At 37.6% G+C, this 23,105-nt stretch overlaps 1 protein-coding gene across 1 annotated transcript; it reads right to left on the bottom strand.

The window, feature by feature from the left end:
- On the bottom strand, nucleotides 3,748-17,692 carry LOC109728830 (protein LOW PSII ACCUMULATION 2, chloroplastic). Its single transcript, XM_020259363.1, has 2 exons — nucleotides 17,076-17,692; nucleotides 3,748-4,065 (listed from the first exon to the last, which is right to left on the bottom strand). Exons 1-2 carry the CDS (start codon nucleotides 17,632-17,634, stop codon nucleotides 3,926-3,928), a joined length of 699 nt encoding a protein of 232 aa, XP_020114952.1. The 5' UTR covers nucleotides 17,635-17,692; the 3' UTR covers nucleotides 3,748-3,925.

Consider the following 23,105-nt stretch of genomic DNA (forward strand, 5'->3'; position numbering starts at 1 on the left):
GACATCCATTTATTTTGAAGTTACTCTAGTTAGTTAAGTTTAAAATTCTGTTAAATTCAGTAGCTCTATTAACTAGTATAGATTTAGCTGTTAATTGCTTCAGTTTAGTATTCTAAAAACTCATCAACGCAGACAAATTCAACGGAATCACCAATAAAATTTTATAAAATTATCCAATTTAATCGACTAACATCGCTCAAATCAAGACTAGAGATCATTTGACCTAATTTTAGGGATTTAGGGGTCTGTATACATAAATTTACCCAATAATTCCCCTTTCCTGAGTTCAAAGTCGATGGGTTTATACGCAAGAAGCAGATTATTGGGCGGCGCAAATTGCACAAAAATTACGAATTACTCGGCAAAATTAGCACAGAAAAAAAAAAAAAAAAAAAAACATGATCTCATACATTGAAACCCTAAGATAAGACAAAAATTAAACAACGAAGCGATCTATTTGCAACTCGAATCGAATCCAAATAGTACCTCGTAAACGTCCTCCACCATCGGAGCCCTCGCCATCATCTCCTGCTCTCGATCGGAATCGCCGAGTCTTTTCTTGTCCTTTTCGATTTCCGAGCATAGGCCTGCAAACATCTTCTCCTTAAATTTCTCTCAAATATCTCTTCTCTTTCTCATTCTGTCCATCAAACTTGATGAGTGATTAGAAAATTAAAAATACAAAAACTGCTGTACTCCTAATAGCACAGTAGTCGAGCAGTTTTTGTGCTCCTAACTTTCTAACCACCAATCAAATTTGATGGATTGTTGGAATGAAAGAGTGAAGAAATATTGGAGAGAAATTCAAGAAGAAGAGAAATTGAGACTCTCAATTTCTCCTCAAAATCTCTTCCCTCTTCATTCTAACCATCCATCAAACTTAATGGTGGTTAGAAAATTAGGAGCACAGTTAGGAGCACAAAGGCTGCTGTACTTCTAACAGCACAATAGCCCTACTATATATATATATATATATATATATATATATATATGAGTGAAAGTGTGGGAGAGAGAGGTCCACCTCTCACGCAGTCCAGCGTGCTTTAGCAAACCCAACGCAGGTATGCCCAACTCGACATGTTTTGCTCTAAGGGCATGTTTGTTTCAACGTAAGTAGATTTGGGGTGAAAGTGGACTTTGAGTTGAAGTGGAGTTGGGGTGAAAATTAGTTCACTTCTGCTGTTTATTTCTAATTGTAAAAGTGCAGTTTTACGAGTTCTGTTGTTTATTTGGTAGGAAGTAGATGACGTAAAAAGTGTAGCTCTCCACCCCCGATATACTTACCTCCAAAGTGATATCATTGTCTATTTTGTAACTTATAGTGAATAACAAATTATAATAAATAAAATTAATATAATTATATTTCTATATAATTATATATATGTATAATTATAAAATAAAATTTTAAAAAACTATATTATTTATTTGCATATAAATTATAATAATATAACAAATAAAATTCTAAAATTAAAAAATTATTAACATTTAACAAGTTCATTTTTCATCATTTTCTAAATATACAAATTAAACAAAAAATATATTAAAGCTTACCTAATCAAATTTGATCATATTTTAGAAGAGGTAATCCTAACACATTAATCCATTCTTGCCTTTTTTCACTTCACCGGAATTGACTTCGCCCCATGGAAGGGCGAAGTCAAGTTCATTATTTTAGGTGAACTGGACTTTCGGGCGTAATAAAATTACGGTGAACCAAACAGCGAAAGTGATCAGTTTTTACCGAAAATCACTTCCCCCATCCCACTTCCACCCCACTTCCCTCGAAACAAACAGGCCCTAAGAGAGCAAAAAAGGAAAACCACCAATTTTTTTTTATAATCTGTTAAAAAAAAATTCAAATTATTTTTTTTACGAGCAATCAAATATTGAAATATCACTTTTTAATCGAGAAAAAACTTTCAGAATGATTTTACAAGAAACCAGACAGCCTATGGACCTGTTTGGAAGCACAGTAAAAAATCTCACTATAATTTATAAACTGTGGCTTTGGTACAAATGAAATAGAAAATCCTATAACTCTAAACAAGTCCACGGATTCAATTTTTAAACTGTTTGGATGCGCATTATGCAATTTCACGAAATTTCTCTAAATTTTAAAACTAAAAATTTAAATTTAAAATTTAAATTTCAATGAAATTTAAAATTTAAAATTTGATATGTGAAATGTGAAATGTGAAATGTGAAATTTCAAATTTTAAATTTTAAATATTAAATTTTAAATTTTAAAATTTAAATTTTGAAATTTGAAAATTAAAATATAAAAATATAAAAATCTAAATTTAATTTTAAAATTTTTACTTTTAAAATTTTGAAATTGAAAATTTTAAAATAAAAATTTGAACTTTTAAATTTGAAATTTAGAATTCAAAATTAAAAATTTTAAAAATAAATTTAAAATTTAAAGTTCAAATTTTGAAATTTGAACTATGAGATTTCATATATGAAATTTAAAATTTAAATTTTAAATTTTAAATTTTAAATTTTAAATTTTAAATTTTAAATTTTAAATTTTAAATTTTAAATTTTAAATTTTAAAATTTTCAATTTAAAATTTGAAATTTGAAATTTGAAATTTTAAATTTTAAATTTAAATTTTAAAATTTAAAATTTAAAATTTAAAATTTATAAGTTAAAATTTGAAAATTAAAGTTTGTAATTTGAAATTTAAAATTTAAAATTTGAAATTTGAAAATTAAAATTTGAAATTTAAAATTTAAATTTTAAAATTTAAAATTTAAAATTTGAAGTTTAAAATTTGATATTTGAAATTTAAAATTTAAAGTTTAAAATTTGAATTTTGAAAACTAAAATTTAAAATGAAATTTTAAATTTTAAAATTTAAATTTTAAATTTTAAAATTGAGACTTAAAAATTGAAATTATAAATTAGAAAATTTAAATTTTGAAATTTATTATTTGTAAAATAAATTTAAAATTTGATACTCGAAAATTAAAATTTGAATTTATAAAATTAGAAAATTTAAAACTTAAAATTTGATATTTATATTTTGAAATTATAAGATTTAATTTTTGATATTTAAAATTTTAATTTCAAATTTTAAATTTGAAATTAAAAATTTGAATATAAATTAAATTATAAAGTTTAAAATCTATGTTGAAATTTAAAATTTTATGTTGAAATTTAAAAGTTAGAACTTGATGCATCTTTATCCAAGAATGATGAAATTTTTTTCTTTAGTTAGAGTGGATTATAGTTTTACTCTATTTTTTGGAGTATAAAATATTGCATTTTATTTTTCTCTCCAAAGCTTCATATGATAATTTTCCTACCGGTATAGTATAATTTAACTATACTATATTTTTAGGGATACCCAAACAGGGCCTAAAGATAGCTTTTCCCGTTGTTTATTACCACAAAGGACTTTCAGCAGGTGAGTGAGTTTGTGCTCGACGTTGCTGCCAATATTTGCTCTTGCGGAACCCAAGACAGTAAAGAAAATTTCAGCAAGTAAATAATGGGTCAAGTAAAAAAGGTTTTTCTTCATAATAGTAGTGTTAAGTATATTATTCTTCATCTAAACTCTCACCAGGATAGAAAACTTTTAATTAAGTTGCATTCATTTGCCTAAATTGGAATTTGTTGATTTTGAAGGTGATTTTTTAAAAAATTTAACCATTCTGAACACTTCTTCCAGCAGATGGAACTACTGATTTTGTAAGCATTAATGGCTAAACAAACAGCTAAGGAAACTATTAAATCCTTAGATTAGATTAAGGAAAATAACTCAAATTAAAATAAACTTGAAGTACAGAGGATGCCCCCAAGAAAACTAAAACTAAAGTTGGAGGGGCAATTTCAAAATTAGAGTTGAGGAGGTCAGGATACATGTTTTTATCTTTTTGTTACGAGCGCTGGTGGCCTGTCATACACCTCTGGAGCATAATTAGCTCTTCGTTTTCTCAGCTTGGAGGTACTTGAAGACACCATAAGCAACAGTCCCACCAAGAAACAGGAAGACCGTTGGAGTGAAGGATGGATAGAGATACTTGACAAAAAAGTCATCCCATTCTTCGGGCAAAAAGCCTGGACAGAGAAAACAATAGAAATAGGAAGTAAGATCACACGCCTTTATGAATTACAAGCTAACTTTCAAACTATCTGAAAATGAAATATAAAACCTACCAGAATAGGAGGAAAATAAGTGAACGCTCAATAAATACTGAAATATAAAACCGTCTAGTATTTGAGCACTTGCAGTAGCTCGGATTAACTGTCCAGAATGACACACAAGTTTGAGAACGTGGAACATAGAAGTGAAGATAGACCGGATGGACAACTACAGCAGGGAGCTTGTGCAACAAGCTCGACAGTGCTTTATGGTACCTAACAATAGAGAGATACACACAAACAACACGCCAAAAATATAAGCATGCCAGAGATACCTTACGGTGAATGATACAAAACAATTTATAGGTGCTTTATGGTACCTAACATAGAGAGATACACACAAACAACACGCCAAAAATATAAGCATGCCAGAGATACCTTACGGTGAATGATACAAAACAATTTATAGGATCAGAACTAACATTAGTTCTAATGTCTCCTATTTTACCTAACATAATGGACAAATCGTCGCCTGAAAGGCCCCACTTGGTCTCCTATTTTGCCATTACCTTATCAACGTGCCAACCTACTGACTTTCTTAGTTGTTTTCTTTTTTTCCCTCCGGAAACCCAACACTAACTAGGGCTAGCAATTGGTCCAAGCATTTCCCAATCAGCTCGAGTTCAGCTCAATTCTGGCCTCTATTTGACTCAGCTCTGAACTAAATGAAATGAATTTGAATATAAAGGAGGCTCGGAACCAGTTTCGAAATAAATCATGACAAAAATAGAAGCCTAAGTAGCTAACCAACCTCCTTCATAGCATCTAACTGCGTCATCCTAATTAAGACAACTGCAATTACATTAACTTGCTTCCTAACTTTCCTATCATTCATCTTTCAGTAAGTAATACTGATCCAAATATAATCAAAACTATTTTCTTGCAATAAGTAATGCTGATCCAAATATAATCAAAACTATTTTCTTGTAATATTATTCTGCATGTTGTGGCAGGTATATCAGATTTAGAATGATTAATGGTTCATCATAGAGCTTAAAAAAGTTTTCTACACGGAAGCCAAAGTAGCCAACCTCCTCTAAAACATCTACGTGCATCATGCTAAATTAAGACAATTGCAAGTGCATCAGCATTCTTCCTGACTTTCTTAGCATTCATCTTTTAATAATAGGTAATGCCGACTCTGAAGATAATTAAAATTATTTTCATGTAATGATTTTTTTTTTTCTTTCTGCAAATAATGACAGATATATCAGAATCAAAATGAAACAATCAGAATCATAGAGCTGAAGGAAGTTTTTGTAAACCTTTATGCTTCGAACGTTCAGGTGACAGGTCTTCACCATTTAATCGAGATTACCTCATGGATCCTTAAGTAATCCTACAAGTTCAATCTGCATTTAATTTTCAAAAAAAAAAAGCTCCATACTTCCTCAATAATCCTCCTCCATTTTACCACATGCAGTGATGCAGATTGAATTTCCAATCTCTGTAGCACCATGAGAAAATACTAGTTCTGGTTACACACCAACAATTTCATGATCTAGAATCAATTAGTGGTATATGTCTAATCATGCTAATTGTTATATTTCACAGCACTATTTGGCAATTGCTATTAAACTTCATGATTTACCGGCACTACATCAATTATGCTAATTAGAACAAATTAGCAGTATATATTAACACATGCTAGTCTAATCATTAGCACTTTGTGTTGATGGAAATGATGAACTAATTTATGATGAAAATTACATAAAGTTTACATATCTTTTCGCTGTGGAATTAACGTTGCAATTACCCTGGATCTAATCTCAGCTGGTTTTACAAACTCAATCCACCAAAATCCGTCTCGGTCTTTAGCATGTTTTTCTTTTGCAGAATAGATCTTTCTCGTAGCAAACCAGCTATTAGTGTTGATCACAGCATAGCGCCCAAATCCCTAGGATTTTCGATGGTGCCCTAGAGTGAACCAAAGAGAGAATTTCTATAGAGATGTAATTCTAATTTTCTATTGTATAAAATGGCCAATCCACCCAGAGGGGAGATATTAATCCTAGTCTAACTCTAACTGGTTCCCACAAAAATAGGGATTTAAATAGAATAGGATTTATCTCTAAGTCTATTCCTTATCCCCTGTAGATTAGGGATATTTTAGAGAAGTCCCAACTTGTTCAAATCCTAACATCTCCCACTCATACACACTTGGTACGTATTCATTTTGCCATCCCAAATATATTCTCTCGTCTCATTCTACTCTTCTTAAGGGAAATGGTTGGTGCGATCAAAAAACGAGAAAAATAAAAAGTGAGAAGTGCTATGTTAAGTCACCATCCAACTAATATAGCACTACTCCATATCTCGTCTATACTCCAAATCATTGAACTAATGAACTACATCATATCATAACATTTTTTATCCTTATCATCGAGAAAGCTAGATCTCTCATCAATATATTCATACTTATGATTATATTGATAATAAATATCAACATACTCCCCCGGGCTATTGTAAGAAATCACAAGCGTGTTGTCAAATAATTTTTTCTCAAATGCCTCATGCCAATTCATTTCAACTTGACTATTTTCCTAGACATGTTTTGTTGAGATGAATCATGACTCTTGGATACCATGCTAAAGTAACAACACCAAGTATCCACTTCATGACATGGTTCTAAGTCCCAAGGGTACGGAAGGCTCACACGGTGACAAAATAAGGATCAATTTCGCCTCTCTATTATAGTGATCGATCTTGCACATACCTACTTCTAATGACATGTCACGCTCAAAAATACTATACGAATGTCTGTTTTGTTGCTACTCAAGGCAACAAACCTCAAGATAGTCACCCACATGGTGCCTTCTTCACATTCGGCTTCATACAGGCCAAGAAGAGTCGCAGATCATCTCTGTTGCCGACTTCATAAAATCTCATCTAAGGTGACATTTACAATTGAAACACTTGCTTGCTCATTTAGCATGAGTGGATTACCTACATTCAAGGATTAAAGTGTTGTGGCACGGGGGCCATGCCGGCCGGTATCAGCACACTTGCGTGCCAACACTTGACACTCTTACGTGCGTTATCAGCATGCTTGCGTGCCAACACATGGCACTCTTACGTGTCGACGGTCACGTACAACCTCCTAGTAGCATGCTTTGGTACAATATTATTTTTTTTAATCCAGTAAGACCCTATAATGTTATTTTGAAAGGTTTAGGGCAATAATTATAAATTTTGGTTTTGTATTAATTTGTCTCGATCTACTGGCAATAATAACTTACTACAGTTACTAGTTAATAACTTAATATAGTAGTACTCTTCTTTAGATATGAAAAAAAATATAACTCTATCTCATAGAGAATTTCTTTAAATATTTATGAAAAATTGCACGATCCATCCATACTGATTCGATGAGAGACCATATGATGACTAAACTAACTAAAATAGGATTGCAAGTGCGTCGATATTTCCTTTTCATTTTCAAATTTTTCTAAAAATATTTTTGATAAAAATTGAAGAAAATTATTTTTTCTAGAAATATAAAAAAGGTAAAATCTATCCATGAAAATTTAATAATAAATCATATGATGAATAATTTAAGCAAGTTTACGATAAAAATTGATCAACTTTTAAATTCTTTTGACTTACCTTTATATTTTTGGAATTCTAAAAATTTTTTTTTCTTAAAATTCTTAATGCAAATTTGCAAGATTCATCCAAGAAAATTGACCCTCTAGAAACCTAATTGGGGGTATTGCCGACGCATTGGTGCGCTCGGATTAACGTTACGAAAAGTCTATAGAAAGATATGGGCAAAATGGCCTAAGTTGGCTTCGTTTTGCCGCAGGTGAAGAACGAGAAGCCTATAAATCTCAAGAAAATCGTCGGAGCACCTAAATAGACCTACGAGGTGGGTGGTGCTTTTCAAACTCATTGAACTTCTCTCTATGCCTAATGTGTCATTCATTTGAGCATATATATATATATTGTTGAATGCATTTTAGGGTAAAGTAATGATGAAAATGTAATGATGCATGATTGTGAGTACAACTTGCATAATATGATGAATGAAAACTATGTAAACATCGAAAACCCTATGTGTATGCATGAGAGAAAAGTGAGCACCCAAAGTGAGCAAAAGAATAGAGTGACACAATGACATAGATCGAGTGGCATTCGATAAAGTTAACGTGAAATGACACTAGAGATAGTGTGAGGTAAAGAACCAATGTAATGTAAAGAATGATGAAAATGACAATGCTTAAAGTTAAAGTAATGTGGGAAGTAAAGAACATGAAGTGCTAGAGGTAGCCAAAAATAAAGAATTGTAAAGAATGTGTTCGCATGAGTTTGCAACAAAAAGTGATGAAAGAACACTAGAGCTAGTGTAAAGTCAAGATTGAACTTATAAATCCTTTGAGTTAAGGATATGATCATACTTGCTATGAGTTCCGTGCTCGAGGGCGGTCGCTCCCCCTCGGGCGATGCGCTCCGAAGTTATGCATCACGGGTTGGAGTAAACCCGAAGGACGGTCCTAGCGGGTGAGTTCCTGCGATGATGGACTTAATGTGAAGAATGTGGCGGACTTAATGTGAAGAATGTGGCGAAACCCCCGGATTAGCCTTGAGATTAAAGAATAAAGAACAAAAAGCAAAAAGCAACGAACAAAGAACAAAGTGTAAAGATAAAGAACGAAAGAACTTGCATAATCTGCATATATTAATGATTGAGTATATTCCTTGCTTATTGTTCATGCATATTAGCATCATGTTGTAGATTGGTTACTATATTTCAGCTTATCCTTTCTATTATGCCTGAGTTAGTCCTAGTGGAAAAGTCGGTGATGTTGAGGCCGAACCCACTGGGAACTTTGTTGTAGTTCTCACCCCACTATTTCCACAGAGCCGGGACCGAGCAAGCCGGCGAGCGACCGAGGTAAAGGTATCGCGCCTTAGTCAGAGGCCACCAAAGTTTTGGGTTTCATTTTGTAGTAAAGTACCATATGATCATCTTTTGTACATGATGGTAAATGATGTAAAGAAAAGAATGTAATGTGTATTTTGTGGTAAATGTGATGTAAGGAAGAAATGATGAAATGAAATATAAGGAATTCGAAAATAAACAAGATGAATACAATGTATATGATCAAAAATGAATCATAGTACAAGTGAATGTTTAGTTTCCTTTTTCTTTCACTCGTGGCTATTGCTTACCCTCGTGTAAGCCGTTTGTGTATGTTTCTGCTAGTGCTTTTCTCTATTGATGAAAATGTACATGTGATGAGCCTTGGGCGGATAGGGGAAACTTTGTCCGTTCGGCGTCTGTTTGACGTGCTCGGGTCGAGCCAAATTGGTATCGGTCCCGGGGCGTGACACTACAGATTGCCGCAGCTCGCGGCGAAAGCTTCCAAAAATCACGAAATCGGAACTCTAGCCTCGTGATAGTGATAAAAGGTGGGGGGTGTCATCCCGAAGCAACTGAGCTTCTCCCTATGTCTAAGAATTTCTATGTTGAACATACTACATATATAGTATCATGCATGTTAGGGTATTTAGATGTTACTTTTACTATTCTTGCATGCTCCCTTGTATTGCGGCATAGTAGGCTTGGCATGTGAACTTAGGGTGCATGAGAATGAGTTTGTGACATAGAACCCTATAGAGATAAGTTAAACAATAACTTGAGCTTGCATGGATGACATATGACTAGTATAGTCAGGACAATTGCATTATGGCAAGTGACATGTGAACCAAGTAAACAACTTGACGAGTGGCATTATAACTTAGTGTTAAAAGAACACTTGTGCATGTTGGTCATATGACCGGGTACCTTCGTTGGAAACAGATTTGATCATACTCACACAGTCTGTTCAGCGCTTGTGGCAGTCGCTGCGCACAAGTAGTGCGAGCTCCGGAGTCTTGGCACGTGAAACGATTGGAATAGCCTATGTGGGGTCCCAAGGGATAGCCTATGTGGGGTCCCGCAGACAATCCCTCGGGTGGTTCGAGTCCCTCTTCATAGACGGATTTGAGTTGTGAGTCGAGGGCGCGCCTTTGGGCCAGCCAGACGATTGGGTGATGAACTCAAGAGAATTATGCATATTGAGCATAGTAAGCATATTGAGCATGTTGAGCATGTTGGGCATAGTAGAATTGCATGTATACTTGATAGAGTTATTATAGCATGTTAGAGATTACATGGCTATGTGATTCACTCTTGTTCTCCAGGCATAGTAGAATCTTGCAATTCCTTCTATATGCATCAATTACAGTTACAGATATTTATCTATCTGCCTATGCCTGCTTAGACCTAGTGGGAAGATCGGCGGAGTCGGCGGCCGAACCCACTGGGAACTATATTTATATAGTTCTCACCCCACTTTGTTGCAGGGCCGTGTGCGAGCGTTCCGAGGGAGGATCGCGGTAAGGGCGTAGCGCCCTAGCTAGCTAGTAGAGTTTCCTATTTGTACTAGAGCACCCTCGTGTGCATGTTTATAGACATAATGTATTTTGGATAGCTAGCATTATGTTTGTGAGAGGATCATGTATTCATTTTTGGGAGATGGAAATGTAAATCAAATTAATGTTGAATGTGATGTAATAGTTAGATGTATCTCTCTTTATTTCACTTGTATGTTACTTGTGATTCTTGCTCTTGTTGGTATAGCACTTGTGGTGCTTGTTGAATCATGTATGTTAATTGAGTTTATTTTGGGCAACTCTTGTACATGATCTTGTTGTTGAGCCTTGGGCGGACAGGGGAGGTGCTGTCCGTCCGGCTGTCCGTCCGGCGTCTGTTCGACGCGCCCGAACCGAACCAAATGGGTAGCGGTCTCGGGCCGTGACAGCGAAGGTTGGGATTTACCTTTCGTGTTAGTGCGAGCAAAGCATCCTATATGTCCACAGTTGTAGCATTTCACTTTATTTAAGTTTTTCTTTCCACGCCTGCTCTTGTGGCGCTTATTAATTTCGCTCTTATTTGGCGCGAGGTTTCCAACCTTTGCCTGTTTATCTTCTCTCTTAGGATGTTTGCACTTAGGCCACTTACCTCTCCGCCGACCACCCTAAGTGACGAGTTCGCCTCGCTGCGTTCCGCTTCCAACTCAAGATGTCGAGCTATATCATCGAAGGTCTTAATACTCTCGTTGCGAGTCAGCACTAACTTGACTTGACCCCAAGATGACTCCGGTAAGGACCTAATAATCGACTGAACTTGTTGTTCATTAGTGAGCTTGCAAAGCCGCTTTAAGCTCCCTAATCATAGCAGACATCATGCTCAAGTGCTCTCCTATAGACTGTTTCGGCTCCGCAAGAAAAACTCTAAATTAGGCAAAATTTGAATTTTATACAGTACTCGCATATTTATTCGCTTCCCAATTACTTCGCATTTATAGGACATAGAATTTGGAACTATCATCTGTTGACTTGAAGGCAATGCCAAAGCAAAAATAAAAAAAATAAAGTAAAATACCATAAAATAAAATTTAAAAAAGTAACAAATAGAGGCTAAATAGGGCCAAATCAATGTACATCTTGACTGAGCAAAACCAAACACAAATTATTTGATTTGATGTAAATGGAGAATAATATGTGGTTAGTTAAGGATCACAATGCAGCCTCAAATGATAGTTAAAGCAATAGTCAATAGAATAAAGATCAAACTCCCTAACTACTGGGTTGTTGAGCATATGCAAGAAAATAGTTTTCTTTTTATTTTTTATTGGTGCACACTAAAAAAATTTGATCAATGTTAATGTTTGACGAGGTTGCATTTGAATCATTCTATCACCTTGTGTCAAAGTCCTACTTGAAAATATACTCAAAATATACAGGGGGAAACACTACATTGCCATCTCAATTCCTAGAGAAGATCCAACAGGACCTACTCAATGGCGCAAATACTTCCAAATCCCTAGAAGATAGTTCATAAATTGGGTTATAAAAAAAATAAAATGACTTACAGATTGCAAAAAATTATATATATAAGAATATGATATCTTTGCCTACATAAATTAAGTACATATATATATTTTATCACAAAGTGCCTTGGCTATTAAAATGTTATATTTTAAGATACATTAACTTCCGACCTCATTGCTTCTCCATTCATACCAGTGCCATTACTGCAGCTATAATCCATTTCAACCAAAGTTCAAAATAGAATGAATAGTAGCTGCTAATTCTCCTCAAAATTACTACATTACCACTCTCTATAACATCGTACGTTCACAAAATCACAAATATTAGATGGCATAACAATACAGGGTAATAATTATATAGCAAAGTAAAAGAAGGACCTCAATGATTCAACTAAAATTAGCTAAAGCATAGTATCAAATCCTACAAATCAGAAAATTTGATCGAGAAAGGGAAAAATAGCAAAAAAAATCGTGTAAATATTATCTACCTAAGAAGTAAACCACTTCAAATTCATGGAGCGATGCATTCGATGAGCTTTAGGAAAGGAGAAGAGCCCGATTGAGAGCAGTAACAACAATATCTCTTATTTTCGCACTGCCTTGGAGACGAAAGAAACTATTTTTTGTAATGATGTCTAAGTTTGAGGTAATTTTTATGGATATGGTCTTTGCCTTGTCAATTAAGTGTAGTTAATAAGTTGATTAGGATCAAAATTTTGAACACAAAAACAAACTAATACCATTACCAACAACACAATAAATGTAATAGACTTCAAAGACAGAGAGTAGATGATGAGATTCCAGCTCGTAGCCAAGGCTATGGAATGGCGGCTCAAGCTCTAAACCTAGAGGTTCGAGAAGGTTCAATTCTAAAGCTAGCAGAGGCACAGTGTTGCGGAAAAAAAAGCACAAGGTGTTGGTAGAGAGGGAGCCGAGCTAGTAGAATTGTTGGTCGCCCGGCCGCTGCATGAAAACGCGTCGTCTCCTATTGCCGTAGCCAATTGTTTTTTCCCCCTTAATGCATGTAGAGACAGAATTTTAAAATTTCATAACAATCCAAGATTTTCGAATAAGTTTTAGAAATTATTACCTAGAGATACTAAATAAAACATGCTTTTCTAATTTCCCTCCTCTACCTCAGTTTCTTCAGAATTGGACTCCAAGCCCGTAGCTGTGGGATCGACGTAGACAGCGGAGGCCATGTCGATGAGGGCTCTGCACACGACACGATGAAGTGCTCGAGGAGCTCATCCTCAACATGGGCCTCGACGACTAAGCCCATGTTGATGGCAACGGTGGCAGCAGAGTTGAGGGCGAGGTGGAGGACATTTTCTAGTCTACGTCAGCGGCGGTAGCAGTGAGGTGCTCCCATAGGAGGTCGGTGGCGGCAAGTGGCAAAGACGGTGGCAAACGGCATAAAGGGCGAGGAGAGAGGGTCTGGGAGGATGCAAAGGATAGAGAAGAGAGTCCGGGAAGGTGTGTCAAGCTTAGAGTTAAGGTGAGATAGAGTGAGGGGGAGTTGTATGACAATATGGGCAAAGGAAAGGGGCGGCAAACAGTTTAGCAACTTTCTAAGCTGCTTAATTGAGATAAAAAACAACAACAATCTTTTCAGAAAATTTTGGCCAGTACTAAGAGGCTTCAATACTTCTTTAAATATCTAACAAATTACTAGGTAGAAAAAACCCTCATTAAAGTAACTAAGCCTCAGTAACTAATCCTCATTAAAGTAACTAACCCTCATTGAAATGGTTAGATAGCCATAACCAACAAAATATAATCTCACTTTTCCACAAAATCAAGTAGATACAGTTCAATTTCTTGCATCATACTCGCCAAATAACCTCAATTCTCCCATTTTCACTCGCCAAAGCATAATAAACTAAAATTTATTGAGCATTACCTCAAATCTCGCATGCGTAAACCCTCCAATCACTTCTCCGAACTCAAAAATTTGGGTTTTAGGGTGAATAAGCAAAAGCGAGCAATCAAAGCTACATCTAGTTCATTTTGATCTAATCTAAGGATGAGAAAAGAAGGAGATCGAGAGGAGAAGAACCTCTATGTGATCCCCTCGGCCTCGAGCTTTCGCCATATCGTGCGGAGGCACTCGGGGCTCTCAAGGTGGCTCTTGCCGTTCGGGGTGGCATGGCCGCACATTCGCTCTCTATGTTGATCACGATCTACAGTTTGGAAATGGAGTAAAAGGAAAGAGTGTAGAGAAAAATGGAAAGGTGAGATTTATAGGGTTTAGAAAAAGGTGGAAGAGGAAAGGGCCGGGAAGGAAATAAAAAAGGGTGGAGTTTCTTGAAAATGAGGTAAGGAATTTAATTTCATTAATTAAAAGGAAGGCGAAAAGATACAAAAATGGCAAATCAACAATTTCAATCAAGATTCAGTAGTTCAATGGAAAGAGGGAGCCCACCAAGGATTTAAGTGCCGTGGCACGGGATCGTGCAGGAAACTTTCCGGCACGGTACGGCACGATGCGTGTCTAAGCCGTGCCGATGCGTGCCGGTCAAAAAAATTCTTGTGTGCCAACACATAATAGCATGAAATATTTATTTTCTTTAGCAACAAAATATTCTAACTATTTATTGTCTTTTTATCACATCTTTTGAACTTTATTGAGAAAATTACTTACTGCTTTAAAGAATAGAGGGTTTTGAGCTGTGCCATCGGTACGGGATCTGTATCGTGCCGGTATCTTATTGGCACGGTACGGCATGGTAGATACGGCCCATGCCGACGGACACTTAAAACCTTGGAGCCCACATTCAATAATGACTATGGTTCAATGGAAGGTAGGGCCCACAATCAACAATGAAGAAGAGATTGCCACATGGCAAATAGATTGGGTATTAATATATAGTAATAGATGCTTCATCTCATTTTACTACCCACCGATCCACCTCAATTATAATTTTCTAGTGCTACAACATCCAAAATTTGTGGAGCAAAGGCTTACCCCTTCGACAAAATTTTGCCATAAGCGTTAGAAATATTTCTTTTGGCATAGTATTTCCTCAGCATGTTTCTACTTTATTTATGAAGCTTGGTACATTTTGTATCTGCTTTGTCTCCCACTAATCTTCCAAAATTAGAAGTTCAAATAGGACATTGAAAATACTCATTACCATATCTTTTCATCAATCACTATTGAATGTTCATCAATTCTCACAGTGTGAACCTTAATCCAACCTTTTGAAGAAAACATTAATTTTAATCCTCTTTGACTAGATCTTTGTTTATGATACTGTGGAAGTTCTGGCACTACTGGTAGCCTTGTGACATTAACCCTTTAGCGATTCGATATATTCCATAGAAATATCTTTCTTATCTAAAGACAATTACACGACTTCGCTAGGAACATACTGATTCCGAACTAGTGGACAATCCATATAAAAGCCCCTTTTTCTCAATGCTTCTCCTCAAGCTGTTTAAGTGCATGCCATATTGCAGAACTATGTGGTATGAAACAAAATTGCTTCTCTGACAAATGGGTTGTTATCTAAATTTATATAGCACATTAAGGTACATTAAGATAATTTAAATACTAGGCCTAATAAGCACCTTATACCGTTGCTATTTTTTGTGGTAGACACAATATACCGAGAAACAACATTCTTTCACTGAAGAAAGTGGCAACTTTATATTTTTTCTCCCAATCAAAAGTTTCTATCAACTTCCCTCAATGCAAGCTCCATTGAGTATTTTTTACTCTTAATGTTTCTCGACACTACCCACCCAGCCCATTATTTCAGCACAACTACAAGACTTCATAGTACACAAAGAAAAAATAGTTTTCTACAAAAAGAAAAATATCCCCATACAGGACAATAAATTGATAAAACTATGCCATAGTAATGCTAATGTATGAGCATACATATGTACAATTGTTTCCATACCGTATACTGATGTACTACACTATATATTCTCTAAAATATGAAGTAAATCACCGAGGGAAAGTTTGTCTAGCGTATTTACCCAGTACTGTTTATCATGTCACGTTTATTGGGCTATGTTGAACCAAATAGTGGCAGCCACAGATTGCTACTGTCCAAGATCGACTAATTGGTCATCGACTGCCAGCCACCCGTCAAATCTGAGTTCACTACGCTTGGGTGGGATGCCTGCTGCACCTCCTTCGATCTTAAAGATCACCTTCAGTGCTACCTGACCAAACTAATATTGCTGGTGCCTTCCAGCTTGGACGCCTCTTGATCCTGCATTTTCTAGCAGAGGATGCTAGAGCCGCTTGATACTTTGCATCCATGCAATCACCCTTTATGACTTTGAGCCAGAGCCATCTCCTTTCGTCCAAGCCACAATACGGAGACTCCAATTATGACTGCTACAGCACGAATCGTCATTGCAGCCATCGTTGTTTATTATCCTCAACCTTGCATGAGCGCTAGCCTGCCCCAGCATTTGCTAGTGTAGAATCAGTGTCATCTAAAAACAAATTTTGGCAAGCAATTTCGATCCACATGCATGAACAATCAGCTATATCCAGCAAAATTGTGCAGAGATCTTTGACCACTGAATTAGAATGCCAACTAACACCACTGAATCACACTATCTATCTGTATTGGAGTTTCTGTTCTATTGAGGACACCTTTCTCCATAATGTGTTGCTCAGCACAAATAGCAAAGAACAAAAAGGTTGCCACAATCAAAGAGGTGGCAATTGCATAGATGGAGCACCTCCACTCTTCTTGCTTCAAGGGTTCCATGACCCATATCAAAGAGTGCGTTCATCATCTAATATTGTTACCTTGATTACTTATTTTCCCTTTTTCAATTTTGATATCAATGCCACCCATAAAAAATGCAGTGTTAGATCTCTAAGCCTTTTGAAATTCCTCTTAAACGGTCAAGCTCTCTAACTTGCTCTCAGGTTATGCCTGCTTTTCTTAAGGGCAAAAGATCGTCTGGAGCTAAAATAATCTCAATTTTACAAATCTTTATACTGTCCAACTGATCGCACGGCAGGATAACCTAGACTTAAAATTACAATGGAAGGAGGAGCAGTAAGAAGAAGAGTACCTGAGGCGGCCAAGACGACACCTTCGACGAGGATGAGGGATCCAAGGCCCAACCAAGCGAGCAGGAACGCGCTCTCGTTGACGCTCGGCCGCTGCTTCTCCTCCTTGGATGATTGAGCATCCTCGGCGCTGGGATAGAGGAGCGAGGGCCTCTGGATAGGGGATCGTCGGATCACGGATCCCCTCTCCTTCTCCTTCCCCTTCCCCTTCCCCTTCCCCTTCTTCGCCTTCTTAGAATCAGCAGCAGCGCCGGCACCGAACCCGGTGGGTACCTTCGAGCCGGGCGCTTCGGAGACTGCGGCGTCGTCGGATACTGCAGCGTCTTCGGCCTCCGGCGGCGCCGCCCGGGGGATGAGAGCGGCTGCTCTGAAGGGGGCGGACGAGAGAGGGGGGAGAGAGACGACGGAGTGGGGTGGCGGTCGAGGGAAGGCAGAGGGTTTCTTGTGAGAGTGTAGAGGAAGAGGAAGAAGAGGAGGAGGAGGAAGACGAAGAGGGCCCAGCAGCAACAGCGAGCAGGCGGATTCCATTGCCTCCTTATCTTTTGCCTCTGCCTCTGCCATTCCCGGGCAACCGCCCGTAATGTCAAAACATGAGTTATGCGGTAGGGGTGGAAACGAGCCGTGCTCGGGCGAACTTAACTCGGCTAAAATTCGGCTTGAAATTAATTTTGAACCTAAATTTAAGCTCAAGGATTGAAATTAATTCGAACCGAGCTCGAGCGAGCCTAATTTCGAGTCGAGCGAGCTCGAGCCCTAAATGAGCCGCTTGAAACTCTCAATATTATACAATCAATAGTTTAATTTGTATAAAACATTATCTATAATTTGATACAAAAATATATCTAATAGTTCAAAGTATAAAATAATTATATAAAATATAGTATTATAATATGAAGAAAAATAATTTATGAGTTGAATATCTAATCTTTTCAGCCTCACATGTCTTCTCTTCCGCCTTCAATCTCCATATTATTCATTTTCATTTATGCCGTCAAAAATAAATAAATTATATAGATAAATATTGGATTAAACTATCCAATCATATATAACTAAAATTAAAATTTTATATGAATAATAATTTTTTATTTTAAAAATATTCTGTATATTTTCTCAAGCATACAATTAATAGCAAGGTAGGTAATGGCGAGCATATGCTGTTACTTGGTAACTTTGAGGGCTTCCGGCTTGACTACTTAGGGTAAGAGACAGAAAAAGAAAAAGAGATAAACATATTGAAAATTTAGAGCTATGTGAAAGAAAGAAAGAAAGAAAGGAAAAATGTATAAATTTAGTGAAATTTTGCTCTTTTATTTGCCTATTGATTTGTTTTTTATGGGCCAACAACATTCGCCCAATTTTGACTAAACAGAAATTATTCACTAAGCCTATAAATATTAAAATATATTATATTTATATATTTTTTAATATATATATATAGTGTAGAACTACTATGCTATCGAAAATATAGTGGATTTGATATTTTCGAATTTTTGACCTTTTCATTAAAATTGTATGACTGGGATGATTGCGTCCCCCCTAAGATTAAATAATACCCCTAGGATTGAGTGTCCTATAAGGTAATAATAGTATTAATCCAAAGATAAGAAATGATTAAAGGATTGATCTAAGAATCAAAAAATCGAAAGTACCAGATCTTCTATTACTTCGATAGCATAGTAGTTCTTTATATTATATATATATATATATATATATATATTCTCGAGCTTTCGAGCTTTTCGAGCCTAATTCGAACGAGCTGATAATGCTCAAGTACGGCTTGAAATGAATTCTCGAGCCTTTTTTTTTTGTTCAAGCTAGGCTCATTTAATTTCGAGTCAAGCTCGAGCGAGCCAAATATCGAGTCGAACACGAGTCGAACGCGAGCTGGCTCGCTCATTTGCCAGCCCTAGTTATGCTACTAGTACAACCCACATTGGGCAACTCTCGCATCCTACGGCTGATATTGATTTGCTTTTGAAAAAAAAAAATTAGTGTTAACCGCACTCCCATATTTTGGCCCCTCACCCTTTTCCTCTTTTTTGTGGCCTGCGAGCTAGAGAGAGAGAGAGAGAGAGAGAGAGAGAGAGAGAGGCCTACGAGCGACCGAGCGAGAGAGAGAGGAGAGCTCGAGAGCTCGAGCAAGAGCGGGGCGAGGGCGAGAGGGAGAGCGAGAGCAGCTGTGCTGTGCGAGAAATAGAGAGAGCAAGAGGCAGAGAAAGAGAGCACGAAGCTGAATTCTGCGAACAAACTGGATTCTACAAGCTCCAATCTCCTCTATTCTCCGTCTCTACTTTCTCTCTGTTTCTCTTCTTCCATCCTTGTCCCAATTTTCGGCGAACTCATGTCGTGCGGCCATCCTCACAGTGTCACGCCCCGAGCCCCCGCCTATTTGGCCGGATTCGGGCACGCCGACAGGCCACCGAACGAACAGAGTCTCCCCTGTACGTTCTAGGCGTCGCAATCCATATAATACAAGAGGTTCCAACCAGGAACAGTATTCAGCATACAGATTGTATAAGGAAGTATCAAACAACATAAACAACTAGACTATTACAAGCATTCCCACAACATGCATTTTACATCTTCATTTTACAATCAACTTCCAAATACAATCAAGGTTATTACAATTTTTACTTATTTACAAGTTTGATACATCTTGTTGTATTCATTTCCCCTCTACCCCAAGGCTGTGCCGACTCGGAGTACCGCTATCTCTGGTCTCTGGATAGGGCGCTATCTATGGAGCTACGCCCTTGCCTCGCTCCGCCACGCTGTTCACGTGCGAACCTGTAACACCCCAAAACAATGTGGGGTGAGAACCGACTCCATGGTTCCCAGTGGGTACGGCCACCCAAGAAAAAAGCTCAACCGATAGGTCCAATGAGGCACTTGTCACACCCCGGGACACAGCGGAAGCCCGCCCAGCACGTGTCCAGACCCGCCATACATCTAAAATATATAAGGTGTCTAAAAGAAAACGATAAAGAAAGCAGTAAAAGTGAGACATCTAGAAGCATCAGAGCAAGTACAACTAGATTCTATAATAAGAGAGTAAACAAGAACTAAAATCCACTAAATAAAGAACCATAAAGTAATACAACTAAAATCCCAAGTACAATGACTAAGAATAATACAATGGTGGTCTCTATACATGGTAACAAAACTCTCTCTTTCACCAAAACACAAAAAAAGAGTAGACCATCTAGGAGCAAAAGCAGGCTCCGCGCTAACTAGCTATGCGACTCCCTTGCCGCGATCCCATGGCTCTGCCGGTGCTGAAGGCTCTGAAATAAAACCATAAAATAGGAGGCGTGAGAACTATTAAATAATAGTTCCCAATGGGCAATTACTGACTTCAGTGAAAAGCACCACTATGCCCAAAACTAAGCAAGTAAGTCGAAGCGAGTAAATATCGAAATGAACAGCAAGTAAGTAAACCTGAATGCTTGCTTTAACATGATGTCTCTACTTAGCATGATTTGCATAAGTAAGAAAGCTATGCTTGCATGAATAAGCATGAGTATGCAACCAACATAATGTCCACAACGAAAATAGTAAGATGTCATTGTTCACTATTCTAGTTCAAGTCCACTTGGCATATTAACTACTTATAGTTGCAACCTTGTAAGACCGACCCGTAGGCTGTCTGGCTTGTGCCGTGCCTAATGGCCCCGTGGTAGTCAACATCCCCACTCTAGGAATGAGCCTCCCCACGGCAATCTACTTCGGCGCCCAATCCCGCACAGGCGAGCATATGTTGCGATGGCTATCTCCGAAGTGCCGGCTTGTAGGGAGCGACCATCACAAGTATGTGCGAATGAGCACAAGGGTAAGCAAGCGCAAAATCTGTCTCAAATCTCAAGTCATCACGTCTAAAACATGGAATAAAACCTATATCTCAATGGCCTATCACTATGTCATCGTGTCTAAAACACAGAATATAGTCGGTGTCACAATGGCCTATTTCTATGTCTCTATGTTGCAGTTTCACAGTTTACCAGTTCAAGTGTCCTTTATGGCACTTTTGTCTACTAATTCTAAGCATGAGTTTAGTGTTCAAGAACACGTAATTCAAGTCATTTTCGTCATACGAGACATATTTCCAAACCTCAAGAAAAATGCTACTCACATGCATGTTAAGTCCACATAAGGCTCTACTATGTAGAGATGAATTGTTATAATACGAAACACATGCATTTTAAGCATTCTAAAATTCACATAAATTCTATCTAGCATGAATATGCATGCGATGCAAGGAAACGAAGACATTTAACCACTTAGGAGAAGTTTTCTCCTATTCCAATGAAGCCAAACCAAATTAATCGAAACCCTTTGTTTGCTCCGACGAAGGTGTCCACCACTCTCTTAGTACCCTAAAGGTCACAAAAGGAGGGATACACGAACGTTACGAACAATCATACGTTCATACATTACACAACTCAAGAAAAAAGGCAAAAACTCACCGAAAATGGTGAAAATGCCTCTTGATCTTCCAAAGAGAGCAAGAATCCTTCAAAGCCAATCTAAAAGAAGGTTCTAAGTCAATCAATTGAGATCAAAAAGCCTTAACTCAAAAATCCCCATTTAAAACCCTAGACTCTCAAATCTAGGGTTTCAACAACAAAAACCCCCCTAAACAAGAATCGAATGGTAGGTTAAACTTACTAACCTCTCCAAAGCACCAACTCAAGCTAGCAAGTGAGCTAGGGTTGAAGATCAAACCTCAAACAAGCTCCAATCCCGAAATCCAAGCTTCTCCCATGGAGGAAACCAACAAAATGCAAGGAAAAGCAAGAGAGCGGAGATCAAAACATGCAATAATCCATCAAAAATGGAAATCAAACAAGGGGGGAAGGGCTCACCTTGTTTCTCCTCAGGTCTGAGCTCAAAAGAGCTCCAAAGGGGGCTGGGGTGAGTTATATAGGTATTGCAACAATGCAAAAACACTCCTCAACTCATCAACTTGCACACAGCCTGGACTGGGCAGTTTTCGGGCAAAGGGACTGGTCTCTCCCTCCCAAGGACTAGCCCCTCAGGACCCTCCCGAAAACACGCTTATGGGAACCGGTCTCCCTGGCCAGGGGACCAGTTGCATCGGCTGCCAGCCGCACCACAGCTACGAGGGACCGATCTCTCCCACCAGGGACCGGTCCTCAAGAGCTAAACTCTCGGGACAAAACCAAAAATCTCAGATTACGAGCCGTGGGTCAGAACATTATCAACGACCCTCCAGAAAACGTGGAAAGGCTCAGAACCCAAATCAAACACTCGAACTTCGCAATTTGTAAAGGTCCAGTGTGCTACAGCACTGCAACATGTTAGTCAAACAATATACAACAGATATATATTCAAATTGAAATACATGTCATGCCTCACAATATGCAATATGAAATCATGGAACTATGCAACTAAGCAGTTCACTAGTAGATCCATCGATACTACTTTCAATCTTGCTATTCATAGTCCATATCAACTAGCTCTAATGTTTCTACTTACCTTAGTTCCATAGCTCAAGCTGAACTAGTGTCTAAGGTCTCTATTGCCTTAGATCGTATCATGTACCACTAGCCTTTAGGGTTTCCACTATCCACCCGACTCGGCCTCGAGTCAATTATCGCGGACTACCACGCACTAGCTGCATCTCTACTACAGACTGGCTGCCGTCACAGCCTACCGCACCTCTTGACTTAGCCATCTGGCGGCGAACGTGTCATCCTTACCCAGCAAGGTTTCAAGTCATGACTTAACCATCTGGCGGCGAACTAATCGCATCTCACCCAACAATGGTTCAGGTCATGACTCAGCCATCTGGCGGTGCACGCATCGCCCTTACCCAGCAATGGTTCAAGTCAATCTAGGCGGCATCATCTAATAAGCTAAATGGGCAAGGAAAACCAACATACCCATTTCAAGCTCAAGCTTATGGCATATTGGGCGAGGAGAACCAACATACCCGTTGAACTACTGTCGGGCGAGGAGAACCAACATACCCACAGTCTTGATTCACTTGCGCTCAGTCGCAATTCTCATTC

This window comes from Ananas comosus, linkage group 24 (genome assembly GCF_001540865.1).
Source record: "Ananas comosus cultivar F153 linkage group 24, ASM154086v1, whole genome shotgun sequence".
Lineage (NCBI taxonomy): Eukaryota > Viridiplantae > Streptophyta > Magnoliopsida > Poales > Bromeliaceae > Ananas > Ananas comosus.